Consider the following 20,567-nt stretch of genomic DNA (forward strand, 5'->3'; position numbering starts at 1 on the left):
TAAAGTGACTCAACAGGTCAATTAACACTGCATCAAAACTATCAAAGAATTTCTGAACTGCGTGAAATCGAAACAATATGTTCATTTTAAGCATGATTGATAATTTAGTTTAAACTGTCTCATTTAGGGTTTGGGTTTTTTTTCCCCAATCTATTTATTTATTTTTTTGTCCAGAAATAGAGCGTTTGATAGCTTTGTGTTGCAGCGGTGCATTGACAAGCATGACACAGACAAAACCACAGTATTCTAGGGCGCGTTCACAACATAGACAGACATGTGCAACCTATTAAGATATCCGCCTCTGAGCCAGTGGGTTATATAGCATGAGGTTTGTTTGTGTTTCTATGCTGAACAATGATAGCTCGATGTGTGGATCTGAATGACAGGGGACGATGGCCAAGTGTAGTAGGGGACGTTGCTGTAGTCGTGTATAAATGTATTGTGATGTGTGTTAAGGCGCCCAGTGGTTCCCAACTGGTCCAGCCACGGGGTCCATATTTTGTTCTTAATCATTAGTTCAAGGTCCTCATATAAGATTAATGACCGCGTATTCAATTTTATTTCACAAAATGTAAACAAAAGGTGGGCTTAGAGCAAGGGTTGCAGCGACATACCAGTTTTAAAGTATACTGCGATATGACAGCTACGATGCCGTGTACATTTGCTTATCTATGATATTGGGGAAAAAATGCAACTGGATGGAGAATCTCACCTGTAGTATTTTTCCAATTGGAGACTTTTTACACACTTTCATTAAACAATGGTTTCAATTCTTGATTACAGTGATAAAAAAATAGGTTCAAACTAAACTAACCCTTCTGTTTTAATTCCTTGAAGAATAATTCTGACTGATGATAATAATAATAATTCTGTATTGTTGTGATACTGTGAAACCATAATATTTTCTGAGGTGGTCATCGTACTGTGAAAATCTCATACTGTTGCAACGTTACTTAGAACACACTGAACTCAAACATATTGCAAGTAGGATGATAACAATTAATCAACGATCACGTAAGCCGTTGTTAAGAATTTAATCTAACACGTGAAATTTAATCAATCAATTGTCAGGCTATGCGGTCAGTGCTGTCAAAGTATAGGCAGTATGTTGCTGGGAGCTTTTATTGAGGGAAAAAGGCATTTGGTATTTAACTGCTGATTAGCAGGAAAATGCACTTCAAAATAAAAGCCCTTTGCCAAAAATTTAAAATAAAGTGTGTTTTTTTGCCAATTAAACAAGAAGGAAATCCAGGCGTTTCGAAAAAGTGGAAAATGAGGAAGAATTACACTTAAAAAGTGGTTATTATAGTGGCTAAATCATTAAAAAAGCCACAAGGTTTCAACCACTCAGAGCTTAAGTAAAACGCAGACAGCAGTGGTGGAAATATGTTGGCTTTTTTAATGATTTAGTTACTACAATAAAGGATTTTAAACGTAATTCCTCCTTGTTTTCAACTTTTTAGAATTGCCTGGATTTCCTTCCTGTTTATCCTGTTGTTTCCTGTTTCCCATGAGCACCGACATAACTTTTAGACCGTTTGACTTTACAGAGCAACCAGTCATATCTCTCTTTTTCTGTGTTGTTTTCTTTTTTTTTTTTTTTACAAAATTGTTCGTGAGTCACTTGCAGCCCATTCAGAATGGATCTGGGACCCACTTTGGGAGGGCGACCCACCAGTTGGGAACCACTTTTTATAAGGCAGTGGCGTGAGGAGAATTATGACCTTGGACAGCAACCAGGCGGGGCAGCCAGCGTAGGCCATCAGATGGGGGGGGGGGTTAGGGGGAGGATAGCGACTGGTGGGTGGGGGCATGCAGAAAAGCCTAAGAGGAACCCCAAAGAGGGCAGCTGCTGGTTTTTAAGCATACTGCAAGCCCTCTGCTGCCCCTAACCTTTGGGGTTAAGCATAGCCAAGGGCAGTGTGAACTGTGAGGCTGCCACAGTCATGCTCTGAAACTACAGTTACGTGGCTCTACAGCACAGTCAGCACTAACACATGCTTTAGCCCCCAAGGCAGTCACACAAGGACAAGCACGTACGGACACACAAACACGCACGCTCAGAAATAACCTTTACAATGACTGCTCGCTAATCAGCATACAGAGATGGCAGCCCTGGTTAACCTTTGAACTGCCCTTCCTGATAGAGGGCCTCGGCTGGCCTTGCACCAGCTCACTGAGACAATGATAAAGTAAGGGGAAGGTCAAGCTTATGGCCAGGCCAGTAGCATGACAGCATTTATATTATTCTGTACTGTGGTGTAAATGCGGAGTAGGCCAATTTCATGCAGGGTTTGTTCTGCAGGCAATATTGCAGCAGGGAAGTAAAGAACAGTGGCCGTTGGGGGTTTATTCCTGCGTGGATGTTAGAGCTGAAAGTATGTTTGAAATGTCTGCACATAAGAAACATTGGTCATAATGACCTCTCTGCAGCCCACCACCAACCTGAGCCCAATATATCCTGTACTGTATATGCACACACACACACACACACACACATACACACACACACACACACACACACAAGTGTTAATGGTCTTACCTGCAGGGCTCTCTGTTCTCGGCTCAGCTTGCTGGAGTCAGCATACAGCTCGGTGGTGACACATTTAAAGCGGTCGCCAACGTAGCCTGAGGAGTTAGCGATCCTCTTGGCCAGACTGGATCTACGACAGCCTTTGGATGAAGTCTGGCTATCCTCCTCTTCGTCCTCATCCCCTTCTCCTTGAGACTCCCCTAGGTCGACAATACTGTCTTCCTTTTCAGTTTCCCCCTCGCACACTCTCTCCTCCTTCACCACATCTGTGTGGTTCTGTATGAAGTGAGGAGCTCTGCTATCTCTGTCCCCTTTGTCCTTACCGGAGCTACGCTCCCCCGAGGTGCGGGCACAGCGCAAGGTGCTCTGGTCTTGGTCTCCAGGGTCCGGGCTGGGGCTCTGTTCCTCCGGGCTCTCTTCTGCTTGAGTGAACTGCCCTGGAGATTCTGGGGACGTGTTAGATGTCACCCCGGGACAGTTTGTGTCCTGAAGGACCTTTGGTTTCCCAAAAGGAGTTTCTGGCTGTCTGTCAGTGTGATTGAGCTTCAGGGTGGGGCTGTGTCCCGACTGGATCGGATAAGGATGTGAAAGGAGGTGTTTTGGCTCATAGTCAGTCTTTGTCAGATTTTGGTTACTATGACAACATTCATTTTGGTTAACCTTGCTGCTGGTCTCAGCAGATGGCTGTTTGTGGACTGTTGGCGTAGTAGACTCAATATCCGTGTCTGAGTGCACAAGGTCAATGCAGACAATCTTTTCTCTGGATGTCACAGAGGAAGAGGGGGTTTTGCTTTGATTACCGCTCTGTCCTTGTGCTCCTGCTTCCCTATCGGACTTAATTTGGCTTCCATCGCCTATCTCTTTGTTGTGATCTCTGTGGCCCCCGCTTTCATCCACAGCTGCCCGGGATTTCTCCTGTGCCCGAGGCTTGTCAGGATGAGTCTGCATCAGGGGATGGGCCATCTCCTGTGAGTTATATGTGAGGTATTCCCCTCCTGGACCAGCTGGGAGGTTGTGGTAGGGTAAAGGGTGTTTTGCTGCCAAGTGGGTAGGGTAAAGGCTGTTGCTGCCCAGTAACACTGGGTGAGGATAGACTGGGCCTTTCCCTGCAATCTGCAGAGAGTGTAGTGCCATGCCGTCAGGGAGGGGGTAGGGCAGGTATCTATTGGCATAGGCCAAACTGTGGTTCAGGTAAGTGTCACTTTGGGGAAGGTAAATGCCAGGAGGGTGACCATTCTCCAAACAGGGCCTCTTGTATGAAGCCACCTCTGGAGTTGTTTCAGCTCTCTTAGTGGGCTGGGAGGACTTCTCCGCTGCCTCCCTGTGGTGGCTCGGATGCTCTGATTGACTCGGGCTGTGTTTGACCCACTCGCCATTGGGTTTGGGAGAAAGAGGCCTGGAGCTGACCAGAGAGGAGTGCTGAGTGGAGGGGACATTATGGTTGGGCTCCCCTATTCTTGGACAGGATGAGCTACGCTGCTGAGGGAGCACTCTCTCCAGACCCTTGTGTTTGATGACCGAGGGTGAGGAACCTTTGGCTTGTGTGAGGCCCAGGTCTGTGTTAGGCCGTGGGGAGGGGGGCAAGCCTGGTGTGTGCTGTGTATGCGAAGGAGACGGGCTAGGCACAACCCAGGAGGAGTGTAAAGTGCTGATCATTTCCGGCCTCTCTTGGACCTTTGAAGAAGTGCTGCTGACCACAGAGTGCGGGTGGGAGGATGGAGACAGGGACAGGCTTTCTTTTAGAAGCTCTCGGCTAGGGGGCAGCCCGTAACGTGCACCTGATGCCATATTGTCCATTTTAACTGGGAATCCATTGGGAGGCAGCCCGAACTCCAGCATTCTTCCAGACAAATCCAACGGCTTTTCTGCCGAGTCTTTGGTTGCTTGGGGTTGGTGAGCTGGCCTCTCATAATTGGGTTTGGACGGTGACCTGCTGGGTCTCCTCTCAACTCCTGCACTCCTATGTTCAGGTGCTCCGTCTCTTGCCCTTGGTTTGTGAGGGCTGGGCCGGGCTGGGGAGGGCTGCTCTGATGCCATGCTGCTTACTGAGAATGGATGAGGAATGGACTGCGTGGTTGAGGATGGGGCAGATATTGAGGAAGTGGAGGAGGTGGGTGGGTGTCCTATCCTGGCAACTGGCCTTTGTAAATCGAGTGAATTGTCAATGAGGGCAGGAGGAGGGGGAGGTTGGGGGAGGCGAGAAGATGCATGAGGAGAAGAATCAGTAGGCAGACTATTATTATTCCCCCCATTGGCGCCACTAGTGCTAGTGCTACTGGTATTATTGTTGCTGCTAGAGCTCTTCCTAGAGGGAGGCCTGCTTGGTCGGCTGCTCCTGTTCGGGGACCGGTCCCTGTCTAAAGCAGCCTGATGGTGCTGAGAATGAGGGGAAGGTTGGTGGAGCTGCTGTGCAAACTGAGGCGCAACACCGAGCCCCTTGTCCTGGCAGTGTACCAATGATGTGGGGGCCACTGTGACTGAAGGAATCCTCATGGGGGGCGCCACCAGTGGAGAAGAGATAGGGGACGGAGGATAGGGGGGCATGTAGTAGAGCCGCTCAGCAGCAGAGGCAGCTGCAGCAGGGTTGCCCCCCTGGGTTGCACACAGAGAAGGGTAGGGTAGGTGCTGGGGAAGATAGGGGTTGGGTTGACTGAGCAAGGAGGCTTTGTACATGTTCAGAGCTGCATACTTGGATGTGTCCATAAAGGGATACATGCTTGCCTCCGGGTAAGGGCTGAGCCATGGCAGGCGGAGGTAGCTGCTGCCAGCACCTGCCAAGCCCAGTTCGGATGCCTTTTCACCCGGCCCTACTCTGCGCTCCAAGCCCAGACTTTCAGCTCCAGGAACCAGAACAGGCTTGTGGAGACCAGGAGGAGTGCCCTTATAAAGGCCCAGGTATCCATTAGAGGGCTTACGATTGTCCAGAGCCCCATCGGGCTTGTAGATGAGCTCCGGGAGACCGTCTCTGTTATAAGTGAGGGGGAGGGAGGGCGTCTCCCGGCTCTTCTCTGCTGGGAGCGTTCTGATGCCAGGGTATACAACCCCACCATGGAGGCGGAGACCATCATGCATCAGAGTGCCTCGATCCAGCCCCATCGCAGCCAGGGGCGTCAACCTTGCATCCACCTGCAGCAAAAAAAAAAATTGAAAATATGACACTGAAAGTATAAAATATAAAACAATTATTGCTAAGCATAAAAGGATTTCTTGATGTTCTAGTTCGGTTGTGTGCATGCACATAGTGAAACTGACCATATGTTTATTTCCAGGTAGTAGTGACTAATGTGACAAATGAGTGTAAACGGCACTCAGAAAGAGCGCAGGGACTTGCCATGTTTTGTGTGATGTGGTTCCCTTGTCTTAGTTCCAGGTTGGTTTGTGTCTCAACATCGACATCACGAACAGATGTTGCCCTGTGGAGATGAGCAAACAGTTAGCAGTCAGCGTCTTGGCTCTGCCACACACACACACACACACACACACACACACACACACACACACACACACACACACACACACACACACACACACACACACACACACACACACACACTCAGTTTAATCCCGCTGCCAAGAAAAACTGACAGGGCAAAAATGTCACTTTATGAAATCTCCATAAGAGAAATTATATAGAAATAAAATATGCACATCCTTTACAGGGTTCCCACACATTTTTATGGACAAAATATTCAAAAATTTTCCATGACTTTTCAAGGATCTATAATAATATTTTTTTTCTTGCCCTTTCTTGTTTGCCATCGCATACGTTTTTCATTTTCTCTTGACTTTATCTCTCTGACTTTTTTTACTTTACTATACTAAAAGACCAAATTAGTAACCTTATGTTTTCTTTATCAGCTTTATTACAGAAAAAGTTAAATGAATCAGTTGAAAAATATAAACGTTTGAACAACACATACTGAAAGTTTGATTAAGATCAAAACTGAAAATGGATTAAACGATCTAATCAGAGTTCAGAATCCTTCAGAAACCCATTGTCAAGATTCGATCCAATCCAAAAACCAAAATCTGGTCAGATTACTTATGAACAACTGGCTCCAGAGGATTACAGCAACAATTGCTTTTATTACAAAAGAAATCCATGACTTATCCAAAACTTCTAATGATTTTACTAATTCCAAGATTTTCCCAGGCCTGGAAAATGTGACTGTGAAAATTAATGACTTTGAGATTTTCTATGACTGTGGGAACCCTGACTTTAACTTCTGGGTCATGAAAAGCCTAATAATATATCAATATATAAATTACAGGACGTGGGGCGGCAAAACGAAAAAAGAAAGATAACGCTGCAGTCAGCCTTCCTTTCACTCTCACACACAACTGCGTTAAAGTAGTCAGTGGAGATGAAAGCACTGTGCGCTCCCCTCCCATCCGTCAACACCCCTCTGCAAGCCCCCCACCCCCCCACCCGATCCTCCTGTCCCCCTCTCCTGACCCCCATCCTGCCCACCCTGTGGGCTAGACGTGCATTGTGGGGCTGCGTCTATTCAGTCACGTTCCCCACACACTGGTTTTTCCGTGCCCTCTTTGACCTGCACTCTCGGCTGCCTCAGCCAGCGGAGCGAGGGAAGATTATACATCAGAGACCACTTCGGTGGGAGACCATTTACCGCCCGCCAACACAGAGCCACAGATCAACAAACACTCACACCAGCGAACACACGCAAAAGTATAGCATGCAAGAAAGGACTATGTAAAACTGACAAGAAACCATAGATTCAGCTTGTGAAGAAATAACATGAGGACAGGTATAAAGATAAAGAACAACATGACCACTGGAGTGAAAATGGTCTTTCTTTGATATTTTTTGTTTTTTTTGTTGTTTTTTTTTAAATCACAACAGAAATGAAAATAAGCAAAAAAAAAACAAAAAAAACATCACGATCCCTTTGTGTATGAACTGTCCTTTAATCTGCAAATGTTTTGTATACATTTGGATGTCTTTAAAGCACTGGAGCATAACAGAGCTATTATTTTATTCGAAGGAGATATGGAATAAGTCACAAGGAGATTGTTATCACTTATTCATTAGTGCAAAATTTTAGAAGATGGCAGATTTAATAATTGGTCTTTAACATTAAATCGGTGCTTTTATCAGCTGGGTGCTGATTAGGCTGAATTTAGCAACTTTATTAGTATGAAGATACAGAGATAGCTCTTGGCAGGACTAAATAAAATTTTGGGCAAGCAGATAAACCAAATGTGTTTTTGAAAAATGTGCAGTTCCTCAAAAGTCTATTACTAACGTATGTCAAAGGCGAACTGTGTTGACTTTTATTGACATATAGTAAGATCTTGGACAAGACCTTACTCTAAACTTAAAGGTCCCATATTTTAAAAAGTCAGATTTCCATGTGTGAATTGTAACATAAGGCAGGCATAGATGCTTTATGAGCTTACTGAGAAAGTATCTAAACGCTCAGTCCAAAGAGAAAAGGCACACAGTCCCTATTCAGACACTGAGCCTTTAAACGAGTCGTTGTGATTTCTGTGGATTTGTGATGTCACAAAAATAAGCTACTATAGAAAATGTTTCAAACTTAAACATATTAAATGGGTCCCCTTGTATTTCCTATTGGAATATTTTGCAGTGTATGTAAAAAAACAGAGCATCATGGATTAGTAGTATTTTCAAAAGAAAGAAACACAACAACCCCAAATTCAATAAATAGTACATTTACAGCAATTTCCTCCAATTTGTAGTTGTTATGGATTCGCTTAAGTGAAAATGCAAATCTGCTTTTTATGAACTGCGACAATACTTTGACTCTTTATTACTGCATGAAGGATATCACAATTCAGTGAGAAAAAATAAACTGCACAAATTTGCCATTCATAAAATCTTTTAACACAAATATCAAAACTAAGATATCATTGAACAGTTTGTTAGTATGAAGATGCCACTTGACTCACCAGAGTGGCCTTCCTAATTTCAAGAGGCTGTTTCAAAATCCTCAAAAAAGTGAAATAATGAGGAAAAGGTGAAATTATTGCCCTCACTTGGCAGATTTTATTCAAAAGAAATTATTAAAAATTGAATTAGACTTTACTACTTGTTAGGTTAGGCATTTTTGTACGGCAGTGGGGCGATGTTAAGGGAGTCCATGTAGGAAGGGGGTGAGAGACAAGTGCCTTTAAATAGCAAAAGAGCCGTGCATGGCGTTGCTGAGAGCAGCAGAGACACGGCTCCTCGATCATCGCAGAGTAACGCCTCTGCCTAGCTGCAGCCGCGCCGCTGGCACGCCACTTTTATTGTCGTGACCCGGGGCCCATTAATCAGCCTGTTGCGGGCCCCTCGGCACGGCTCCTCCCCGCCCCAGCGCTCCCATCCCCCAACAGCTCCCCCTCGCTCGAGCTCCCCGAGGCCAGTACTGCTCTCAACAACATCCGCGTCTGACGGAACTGAAACGGTGTGCGTGCGTTAAAGCGAACGCGCACACATGGCTGTGTGCGCGTTTCTGCAAATTACACAGACATCGTTGAGAAATCACATCAGCCCCGTTTCCTGCATTTCCTGGAGCGACACATTTACCTCTGTCTCTGTCTCTGTCTCTGTCTCTCTCTCACACACACACACACACACACACACACACACACACACACACACACACAGCGGCTCCTCTCGCGCTAAACAGTCTGCGGTCCATGAGACCGAACATGATAATAAAAAAAAATAAGCCTCTTATACAAAAGCCCATACTCAATGACACGCTGCCTATATGGACATTTCCGTTTAACCTAAACGCAACCTTCAGCGCCAATATAATGAAATATCTGTCCTCGGCGCACACATGGTCTACGTCTTTGTTACTTTCCTAGGAAAAGCAAGAATTAAACAACGCTGGGAGACAACGGAGAGAGGAAATGATCTGTTCTTGTGCAGGTCAGAGCAACAAAAAAAGACAGTCTGGTATCTTCAGGCCTGTTATTACTTCACAACGTGCCCACACTGTGCTGATAACCGAGTTGTTTGCGCGGCCGCGGCACCTGTCATTACCATTAAATTAATAGTAGTTCGGCAAAGATGAGAGGCTGCACTGGGACTCAAGGTCAGGATCAAGCACCTGATGGCAGACTGCATGCACCGGAATACAACTCAGCCTCAGGATGCATCGCGGACCCCTGTAGGGTCTGAACTGCACACTCGTTTGTGCCAAAACTCAAAGGCACCATGGGTCTGTGGTATCACCAGCCTGGTGAAACATTTGTTAAATGCTGCGCGTGCTTTAAAGGGAAATGGGTGCACAATAATGTTGTTACAGTCCAGTAGCCAGAGGAAACGTCTTGGACAGGCATCTGATTTCCCTTGAGGAGCACTTTTTCATTAATCATTTAAAACGTTAATGGAAAATACACTGTAAAATCTGACAAGCTGATTTTACTAAAAAAAAAAGTCTAGGAAACAGATTGCATTGAAAATGTAAGTAAATATAACTATACATCTTAATTTATGTTAAGTTTATATGTAATTGCTAAGTTTACTTTAATTTTTTCAGCAGATCAACAGGCCCGCAGACACAGTACTTCAGGACACTATACAAAATACTGTATATACAGAACCAACTGGAAGGCTTGTGTTGCTTGTAGTTACTAAAACAAGGGATATCACACAGGGCGAGGTGGGGTTAAAAAAACAACACATATAATATATCCACCTGGGGGTGAGGAGCGCCCTCAGGACCAGCTGTGCATCAAACAACAGAAAACTTTCCTCAACACTCACAATGATTTATCACCACTTTGCAGTGAATCAGTCTCTTTTCTTATTACTTAAATCTTCATTTTAGGATGTTTTTTTTTCAGGTGAGCTTTACATTTTAGATGCTTTAAAGATACTGTTTTTCTGAAATTGACATTAACAATGCACCCTGGCGTCTATGAAAGAGAGGCTTTAAAAGCACTTGTTCTTTCAACATGGGGATGTGGGGGTGGCATATGAAAATTGGGGTTTTGGGGTCTCAATTTTTTTGTGTGTCAAACACGTGATTTCCTGCATTGTGGTGAATTTTTAAGCAGAGTTTTATATGACTATTATCCTTAGTTTTTGTTTCTTTTATATCTAAGAGTTAAGTTCACTTTTAATGTAGCTGAATTTAATCGATTTTGTTACATTTTTGCAACTTAAAAATGACAAGTGTTGGCAACTTAAGTAAATCAAGTTAGTCCAACTTCACTTTATCATGATGAAGAGGATTTTGCCAATGATGAAGTTAGGAGACGTGCAGAAAACACAAATGTGATTGAGTAGTTTGCAACCAGCAGAATACAAATACATAGCACAGTAAACTTAGTTTGCTGGAGTTGCTTAAACTTGGAAAGATTGATTTAATTGAACTTGTCATTTAAGTTTCAACAACTTCACAAAGATATTTAAATATATCTAAATTTTAAGTAAATCTAACAATTAGTACACAAAAATTTTGATTAAAAGTTACATCTCCTTAATTTTTTTTTCAAGGTAATGGATTTCCTAAGTCAGAATTTACAGTGGATGCACTCTGGCGTTTATGAATGACAGACTTTAAAAAGCCATTTTTCTTTCAACATTGGGTGGTGGGGACACTTTTGACACATGGGGTTTTGGGTTCCCGAAATTTTAAGCATTGAACACTTCATTCCCTGCACTCTGGTGAATTTTTATACACCAATTAGTGTTTTTTTCTGCATTACTTTATGGTGTTAATGTCTTAATTGTGTCTAAGTCATCTACTACTTTCATGTTTTTATTGGGAGAGGGACAAATACACATGCTCTTAATACTGAGGGGGGCGAAATTTACACCTATGGATAAGTATTAGTAATATCAGTGCGTTCTGAACATAAAAACACCATGTTGTCTGTATGTTGGTTGTCTACTAGTAGTAACCTATAACTACTTGCTTAAAGAATATTCTCGAAAGAAATCCTGCCAAAATGTCATATTATGAGCGGAAGGGCAAGGAAGGAGAGAGGAGAGATATATAGGAGAGAACGAAAAGGCGGTGTGAGTTGACGCTCATCCCTGCTGCTAAGAATAGTTTGTGCAACAAACAACTCCCGACGGCCGTCCAATCCATCACAGTGGTCGGCGGCAGCAGCAGCAGCAGCAGGCGGGGGGGGGGGGGGGGGGGGGCGCAGCGGTCGGAGCTGCGTTTATAAACCAGACCGCTGGAGCGGAGCCCCGACTCGCACCATTAAACAGAAAACCACCGGGTGTTTTTAGCGGAACCTCATATAGCTCTGTATTTCTGTTTTGTGCGCCTTTTTTTAGGGAGGGCAAGCAAACAAGGACAGAAGGACACACTGATAAAGAGAAGAAAAAGAGAACCCACGTCTCCCTCTTTTCCCCCTTAGTTTCCTGCTTCTGACGACAATTACTTGAACTCTCTGTGACCCGCGGTGAAACCTACGCTCCAGCACCGCTCATCATTTCCTCCAGAGCTCCAGAGCTGAGGCCTCTCTATTCCCCGTGCAGCGCAGCGGTTGCGTGCGCACCGGTAATACGTGTATGTGGGAGAGACTGAGGGACGATGGCTACGGGAAGGTTGTAGCAGCTTTCTTTCTCTTTACAAGTTGCTACGTGACTAGAAATCCGCGTTTAACGAACTAATCAATCATTCATAACACCCCGTCCCGTGTTTATGATCATGGTTGGAAGTTGGTTCAGTATTAGCGTATATAACGGGAAACCGGGAATGTGGGTCTTGCTGGAGTGTAGGCACCCTCTCGCTCTTTGTCCCTGGAGCTTTGCCAGGCTCTCTGGAGCGCAGAGCTCCGTTCAGCTCTGAAAAAATGCACTGTGACGCAGGATAATCTCCGCAGCGACGGGGGTGGGGTGGGCATAAACAGGGATTAAATGCGGGCGCGCGCGCACACACTCACACAAATTACACACACCACCGCGACGCTGCTTGTGTGTGTGTGTGTGTGTGTGTGTGTGTGTGTGTGTGTGTGTGTGTGTGCGTATCCAAAACGAAAGGAATTCTGCGCACACTGCCGGTGAACAAAATAGAAATCAGCGGGAACAAATCTGAGAAAACACACAGAGAGCGCGGACCAAAACTACAGACTGACTACTAAGTACACAGCCTCGGGGCCTCACCAGCATCAACACCCAGCTTCATAAAGAGAGAGAGAGGGTGCGTGCCCAGTGTAGGAGAGAAGGACCAAGGTGATTACAAACACGTAGGAGAGAGTGACCTACACAATTAACAGAGAGAGGCGCCCTCCCACATCATTAATAACTAACATATAGAAGAGAGGGGCCTACAACATTATAAACGAAATTGTAGGAGAGAGGGACCTACATTATTAACTTGCAGGAGAGAGGGGCCTACATCATCGTTAACAGGCTTGTATTAGAGAAGGGATTACATTAACTTGTAGGAGAGAGGGAACTACATCATGATTAACAAACATGTAGGAAAGACCTACATCATTATTGCCAAACATGTAGGAGAGAATGACCGACATCATCATAAACAAGTTATAGGAAAGAGGGACCTAGTTCATTATATTTTTTAAATAAATGTAGGAGAGAGAGAGACCTATGTCGTCATAAAAACTTGTAGGAGAGAGGGGCCTACATCATTATTAACAAACACGGCTACTACCGACTACTGAGTACACAGCCTCGGGGCCTCACCGAGTATCAACACCCAGAGAGAGAGAGAGAGAGAAAGAGAGAGAGAGAGAGAGAGAGAGAGAGAGAGAGAGAGAGAGAGAGAAAGAGAGAGAGAGCGTGCCCAATTTTAATTGTTATTGATTATCAGGCTGACATGTGCCAAATGGTCCAATTGATCATCTCAATGTAGACTCTGAGTCCATATGTGGAAAGCACTGCTTCGCGGTGATATAACAGAAGTATAAAGCCTACACACTGAACAGAGACAGGAGATAAATGCTGTAGCGAGACACGGAGCGCGCGCTGCTGGTGGAGCGCAGAGCTGAAGGGAGCCAGCGGCGTCTCTTCAGCTGTCACATTATTAGCGACCGAGCTGTAAACAAGAGGCCCCTGCGTCCTCCCGGGCCGCTGCACAGCCGCATGCAAGTCGGTGCACGGTTCAATCCTCCCCTCGGCAGCACGGCCGGCAACAACGGCGACATTGTGAGGCCCCCCGTGCTGTCACTAGGGCCCGGGCGGCGGCTGCTGAACTGGCTCTATTCATCCCGGGCCAAATGGGGACTAAATGGCCCCTTTATGCCACCAAAGGACCCGATTGTAATAGGGATGCGCATGCATGAGCCGGCCCGCGTTTACCGGAGGTTTCTTGACTTTCCTTTGAAATGCTGGCGTTGCTTTCATGTGTTGGATGTTACTAATGAAAGCGCATGATGCTTAAAGGCCTGATCCCCCCTACACATGACCCCCCCCCCCCACCCACACACACACACACACACACACACACACACACGAGGAATAGTCTGTTTGAAGAGGAGGCTTAATTATTGGTGGCGTGTAAATTAGGTTAAATGAATGTCAGTTTAAACAGGTGCTGAGTCAGTGTGAGGTAAACCGAGCTTCCACACCTCTGACATGGCCTAGATTTAAAGGTCACTCACAGAGGAAATGAGGCCTAGATCTCCTAAGTTAAAAACACAAATGAATGCTTTACAAAATGAACTTTATGCCGTTTACTTCGGGCCCTGGTGATGATCCTCAACTCGAGGTCAAGACGCTTTATAACAGACATGAACTCAGTGATGTGCCACGCAGACAGCAGATAACACATTCCCGCTTTGAAGACGGTTGCTGCAATAAACTCCTATCGCCATCACCCCGCTGCGCTGCCAAGCGTCTGTGGGATTTCGTCAGATAGATAGATGCCCGAGGCACCGACATCTAAAAACAAACGAGGAGGCCTGATCAAGACTGAGCCTGCAGAGACTCAGGAGGGAGGTGAGGCGTGTCATCATTACTCCGCTGCTAAATCAATCTTCCGATAGGCCAGAGCGAGGTCAGTGAACTAAATACAATCAGAGTGGGATTTTGATTTGATTTACAGTGCCTGTATTCATATCACATCGAGGTAATGCATCTAAAATTTATAAGCAAAAAACAAAAAAACAAAACCTTAAAGTAGAAATGTTGCTTTTGGAGACATGATTAACAAAAATGAAGGAGAGAGGGACCTACATTTTTAACAAGCAGGCAGAAGAGAGGAACCAGCCTGATTATGTAGGAGAGAGGGACCTAGAGTATACTAACCAAGGTAGGTGAGCGGGACCTACATTAATATTAACAAATGTAGGGTGAGGGTCTTACATCAATATTAGCAAACATGTAGGAGAGAAGGACCTATTATTAAAACATGCAGGAAAGAGGGACCTACATTATTATAAACAAATATGTAGGTGAGAGGGACCTATTATTAAAAAATGCAGGAGAGAGGGACCTACATTATTATAAACAAACATGTAGGAGAGAGGGACCTACATTATTATAAACAAACATGCAGGAGAGAGGGACCTACATTATTATAAACAAACATGTAGGAGAGAGGGACCTACATTATTATAAACAAACATGTAGGAGAGAGGGACCTACATTATTATAAACAAACATGCAGTAGAGAGGGACCTACGTCATTATAAACAAACATGTAGGAGAGAGGGACCTACATTATTATAAAAAAAACATGTAGGAGAGAGGGACCTACATTATTATAAACAAACATGCAGGAGAGAGGGACCTACATCTTTTCAAACAAACATGTAGGAGAGGGGGACCTACATAAAAATTAACAAATTTGTAGGAGAGAGGGACCTACATCATTATAAACAAACATGTAGGAGAGGGGGACCTACATTAACATTAACAAACTTGTAGGAGAGAGGGACCTACATCATTATAAACAAACATGTAGGAGAGAGGCATCAACATTAATATTAACAAACCTGTAGGAGAGAGCGGGACCTACTTTATAATTAAAACAACTTGTAGGATGGAGGGACCTACATCAGTATTAATATACAGGTATGAGAGAGGGACCTACATCATTATAAACAAACATGTAGGAAAGAGGGACCAATATTAATATTAACAAACTTGTAGGAGAGACCTACTTTATAATTAAAACAACTTGTAGGATGGAGGATATACATAATTATAAACAAACATGTAGGAGAAGGGGACCTACATTCATGTAAACAAACATGTAGGAGAGAGTGGGACCTACTTTATAATTAAAACAACTTGTAGAAGAGAGGGACCTACATTAGTATTAACATACATGTAGGTTAGAAGAGAGGCACCTGCTTGATTAAGAAACATGTAGGAGACTCAAATCTAAAAACTGGACTCAAATTAACCCCCAGCCGCAGAAATATTCATGGTAATATGTCAGACAGTTGTTGGAGTAGAGAATAATGTGAAATGTGGTTCTCTGGGGCCGTAATGACCGCCTCTGTGCCGGTGAAACAGTGCTGGGGGCCGACACATCTCTGCGGGGAAGTGATCCGTGCGCTCCAGACCTCGTCGAAACAAAAAGCTTTGTGGAGCGCTGAGAGAGATGGGAGGAGGAGAGGAGGGAGGGAGGAGGAGGGGGGACGGCTCTCCCGTTTCATCGCGAGGTCCCGGGAGGCCAGCACGGAGCATAGCTTCAATCAAACCGTGACGTCTCCTCCGGGAGCTGCGCAGCGCCTGGAAAACCGATCTCTCCTCGGCTCTCTGCCGTGCCTCCGCTTTTGTTCACACGCACCTCGCCTCAGCAGCGAGCGCAGCGCCGGCAGCGACGAGACTGTTGTTTTATATCCAGGCGTGAGTGCGAGAGAGAAAAAAACACAAGCGCGACAACAATAAGACAGACCTCGTGTCTCCGACTGGGTATTAAACAGAACACGGGCATTTCTTGTGGCGCTTTTTACACATTTCTACGCCTGTTGTCCAACACATTAGAATAGGATTGATATGCAAAAGTGGTCCCATGATTTTATCGACGTGCTCTCAATCTGTGCGCATATTCCCCGCGTGGTCCTTATTGATTCCAGATAAGAAAAGCGGACAAACAGCAGGTTAATGGCTTTAAAATGGAGGTGGTGGGGTTGTACCTATGCACAGCGGCAGATCAACTCCCGGACACCCCACGGAGCACCACGCTGACACATCCACTGTCACACATCACTCAGCATGACAATGTGCCCCAGCAGGGACGGAGCTGGTAATACCTTCAGGTGCACCAGCAGAGAATTCTTTAAAATTGGGCTTCTGGGGTGATTTTATATTCATTGTGTGGCTGTCTATACATAGAGAGAGAATGCTTCTCTAATGGGAAGTCATTTCTAATACATTAAATAATCACCGCATAAAAGGCTTATTTAGTTTGGGTGGCCACTCCTGACCCCCCACCACTTGGACAGCTAACAGGCCTGGGCTATAAAACACTGTTTTGGGAAGAAGTGTGAAGTCCTCTCGCATGAAAAGAGAGAGAAAAAAATCAGCGTGTGTCAATCTATGGTAAGCAGCCCTCCCCCTCTGTGTTTCAACACCTGGAAAACAGATCAGCCCCGCACTGACTTCACAGCGCACAGTGGAAAAATGATGCGCAAAACAGTCCGGCGGGGTACACTATAAATAAACTACTCGGCCCACACAAAATGTGAAGTATTTATTTTACGCTTTCACGACATGCACCACTTGGGGAACAGGCTCCATTACTAAAAGATCAGACTTAAAAAGAAGAGTCGTGAACAGGGCTACATTTGCTATGAAGTTAGTGCGTTATTGAGAAAGAGAGGCAAAACCGAGGGCAGGTAGACAGATTATTCTAAAAGGTATAGCTGCAGAATTTAAGTTTTGGTGAGAAAATCACAACACTAATCAAAAAGAAAGCCAAATTGAGTCACAAACACGCCACTCGAGACCTAAAAGTCTGACTAAATCTGAATTCATGCTTTAATGCAAATCAGTAAATTCAACAAAAGCCCCTTTATGTCATTACGTCTACCACAACAAACTGAATTCAAGTGGAGAAAGCATGTTATTTAGACATTTTGGTATATAATTAGCCACATGTTCTTATGGATTATTGTTCCTAATCCTCATATTAAGAATCTTTATTAAAATCTTGACCCTTTTTTGTGTTTGATTTCCTTTAAAATCTTCAAATCTAACCTTAAGTAGATGCATGACAAGGGTCATTTACCTCGCTATGGGGACCGAGGTTACATTTAAATACAATTAAGCTTTTATTCTGCATCAAATCCCCCTGAAGTAGCCTTCACCCCCCACCGGTTAATCCCCCTGCTCTGTTCCCTCGAAAGGTCCCAACACGAGGTCCTGCTCTCCAAACCTGCTCCAGCGTCAGTCGCGTAACTGCGCTATATGAGCGATTCTCTCCTGCATATCCTGCGCGGATTGGCTGCCGGGGCGACTGAAGTGGTCTTTTAGTAGCTGCTTCCCTCACTAAGCTCGTCAATGAGCTGGAGCCAGCCAATATGAGGCACATCGATCGTCCTAAGAGAGCGTCCCCTAATTAGTGCCTGTGTGGCTCCAGGACAGGCAGCAGGCGCGGCGGCACGGGAGGAAAACTCCCGCGATGTGAGCGGCTCTCCTGCGTTTGAGAGACAAATGTCTCCTGTTGGAGCCCGCTCTAGCTGGTCGTGAAATGCACGCAGCCCGCAGGAGCTTTAAAGAGACGTTGGGAAAGAGACTATTCGATTTGGAGCTCATCCAACACGCCTTGCAGCACTTATTTCAATTAAACAGCAACTATAAGAAGTGGCCCGTACTGATCGCAGCCGCCCACAAACTGGTGCAGGAGAAGAAGTGAAGATAAATGTTTAAAACTTGATAATGGCAGAGTATGATTGGATTAAAGTGGTTTTAAATTCGCAAAATCTCACCAAGCTGCTCAAGCAATGACGAAATTACAGTGAATAATAAGTGGCACTTTAAAAACTAATAATAAGAGTCTGGGGTGCCACTTTCTCCATACAAAAGCGCAGCGCGTATCGGAGCTGCAGGGGGAGGGGGTCCTAAATGGCGCTACATGGATCCTCCGTGCGCAAAGGATATTCCCCCGCAATGCAAGTCACACAGCGAGACTGCGTGCGAGTGGAAGACAACACACTGCTGCGCAAAGTCATATCGGAGAACACCTGCAAGACATGAAGTGTGTGCGCGGTGGCAGGATGCCAGAGCGGTTTCCATCAACCAGACAGGAAGGTGAGCGGTGCAGTCCCGTCTCTTTCCCCACACACCTTTCCGCGAACACTGCCTTTGGGACTGATGAGACGGCCGATCAACGTCCACTCTGTCCAAACAAAGCCCCCCACACCTCCCCCACGAACACACAATCAGCCGCCACACCAACACACACACACCGCGGGGATGCCCTCCAACTGAACTGAACCGTGTATAAACGGAGCAGCACCGCTCGCTTCCCGTTGGCAGGGCGAGGCTGGATTCCGTAACCTTGTTTAGCGCAGAAGCTCCGTGTGCGCGCACGCACACGCGTACATACACACTCCCACCGTCGCCCCACAGGCTCTCACACACTTCGTCACCAAACAGAGTGCGAAAAGCCTGAATATTCACCATCGAGGACGGCGCCACTTTCAAGTCCGCTAATCTCCGGGACGTCCTTCTCACCTCCCTCCGGTTGACAGGACAGTTGTAAAAAAAACAAAAAACAAAAAGGCCAAGCTCATGGTCGGATCATTATGTGTGTTTGCGCGTGTGTTATTTATCAACCACATGTCACTGCCCCGCCGAAACGCACAAAGACCACCCTATGCGCTATTCTTAGAAGTGGCCGATCCTCTCCCAGTCTGCGCACAACAACACCGGGATATCGCGTTCACATTCAGCCCCACAAGAAGTCTTTGATTTTAACCACATTATATAAAAAAAACACATGATCGTCTAAAAGCACATTATCTGTAGTGGTAAGGTTTTTTTTTTTTTAAGCAGAGCCCTGTGCGTTTCGTGTCCTCACGCAGGAAATTTCACATCGTCAAAGACACACGAGAAAGAAAATACATGTCGATTTGTCATTGATTGCCTCACCTGGTTAATTGGTGCTACTTCCAGCCGTCGTCCGTGCGCCTCAACTCACGCCTTTTCCTGTTTTTCCAAGTTAACAAGGAGGACAGCGATCCGTGCGTGCGTAGTCTAGCCCGGTTACGGTCCTGTCTGCTGGAGACACACAATCCCAGCCAAAGAAAAAAAAAACAGCTAAAAGTGTCTAACAGGTTATCCACTTGTCACGAAACAAAACAAGTCTTACATATAAAGCTCTCGGTCCTTATTCTATTGTCTGCAGGCAACTCTCATCCATTAACCTATATTTCGAGCGGACTTTTTTGCTGCTGCAAATGTCACTTGGGTTGCCATAAAGCAACAAAAAAAGATCCTGCGCGGAGGAAAAACAAACGGCACGGTGAGGAGAAATCCACAAAAGAAAATCCGTTAAGGTCCTTTAAAGTGGGAGAGCGAGTGAGCCGTGCGGCCCCCACAGGATACAGGTGGCGAGGTCGGCGGACTCGCGGAGAAATTAATTCAGCTCGGCCGTACCTCGCAGCAGCGCCATGTTGGGTTTCAGCGGAGCACGCCGTCCTCGGAAAAAGCCCCTTTCTCCCGCTCTCCGTCACTCCATGTCCTCTCTGATGCCGGAATCCGTGTCGCGGAAGGTTTGCTGAAGGTTATTCCGTGTAGCTTTTCGTCCCGCGTTTTGTTCGAGGAGCGTAGAGAAACACCCCGGGTCGCACCGAGGACGCACGGAGCTGTACGGGGAGTGCCGCACAGAATGGATGAACGCTGCCGAGACCGAGCGACTCGCTCCACTCCCACTCGCGCAGACTCTACCCAGAAGGCCAGTCGGGAGACCGCAATTACCATAAGCCTCCAGCGCACGGCACTGGCTGCGCGCGCACGCACACACACACACACACACACACACACACACACACACACACACACACACACACACACACACAGGCGCGCGCGCGCACACACACACACACACACACACACACACACACACACACACACACACACACACACACACACACACACACACACACACACACACAC

The 20,567-nt window shown here is 45.8% G+C and overlaps 1 protein-coding gene across 1 annotated transcript in view; it reads right to left on the reverse strand.

The window, feature by feature from the left end:
- The window catches only part of bcor (BCL6 corepressor), a 44,543-nt gene extending 24,230 nt beyond the window's left edge, over positions 1 to 20,313 (reverse strand). Inside the window, exons 1-3 of the mRNA XM_042494106.1 lie at positions 19,542 to 20,313; positions 5,865 to 5,946; positions 2,543 to 5,659 (exon numbers count right to left, since the gene is read on the reverse strand). Of these exons, the coding sequence (XP_042350040.1) occupies positions 2,543 to 5,659; positions 5,865 to 5,867 (3,120 nt within the window). The 5' untranslated portion in view covers positions 5,868 to 5,946; positions 19,542 to 20,313. The remainder of the gene's footprint in view (positions 1 to 2,542; positions 5,660 to 5,864; positions 5,947 to 19,541) is intronic.
- Positions 20,314 to 20,567: the final 254 nt, after the last annotated feature.

The sequence above is a fragment of the Plectropomus leopardus genome, chromosome 10 (assembly GCF_008729295.1).
Source record: "Plectropomus leopardus isolate mb chromosome 10, YSFRI_Pleo_2.0, whole genome shotgun sequence".
NCBI lineage: Eukaryota > Metazoa > Chordata > Actinopteri > Perciformes > Serranidae > Plectropomus > Plectropomus leopardus.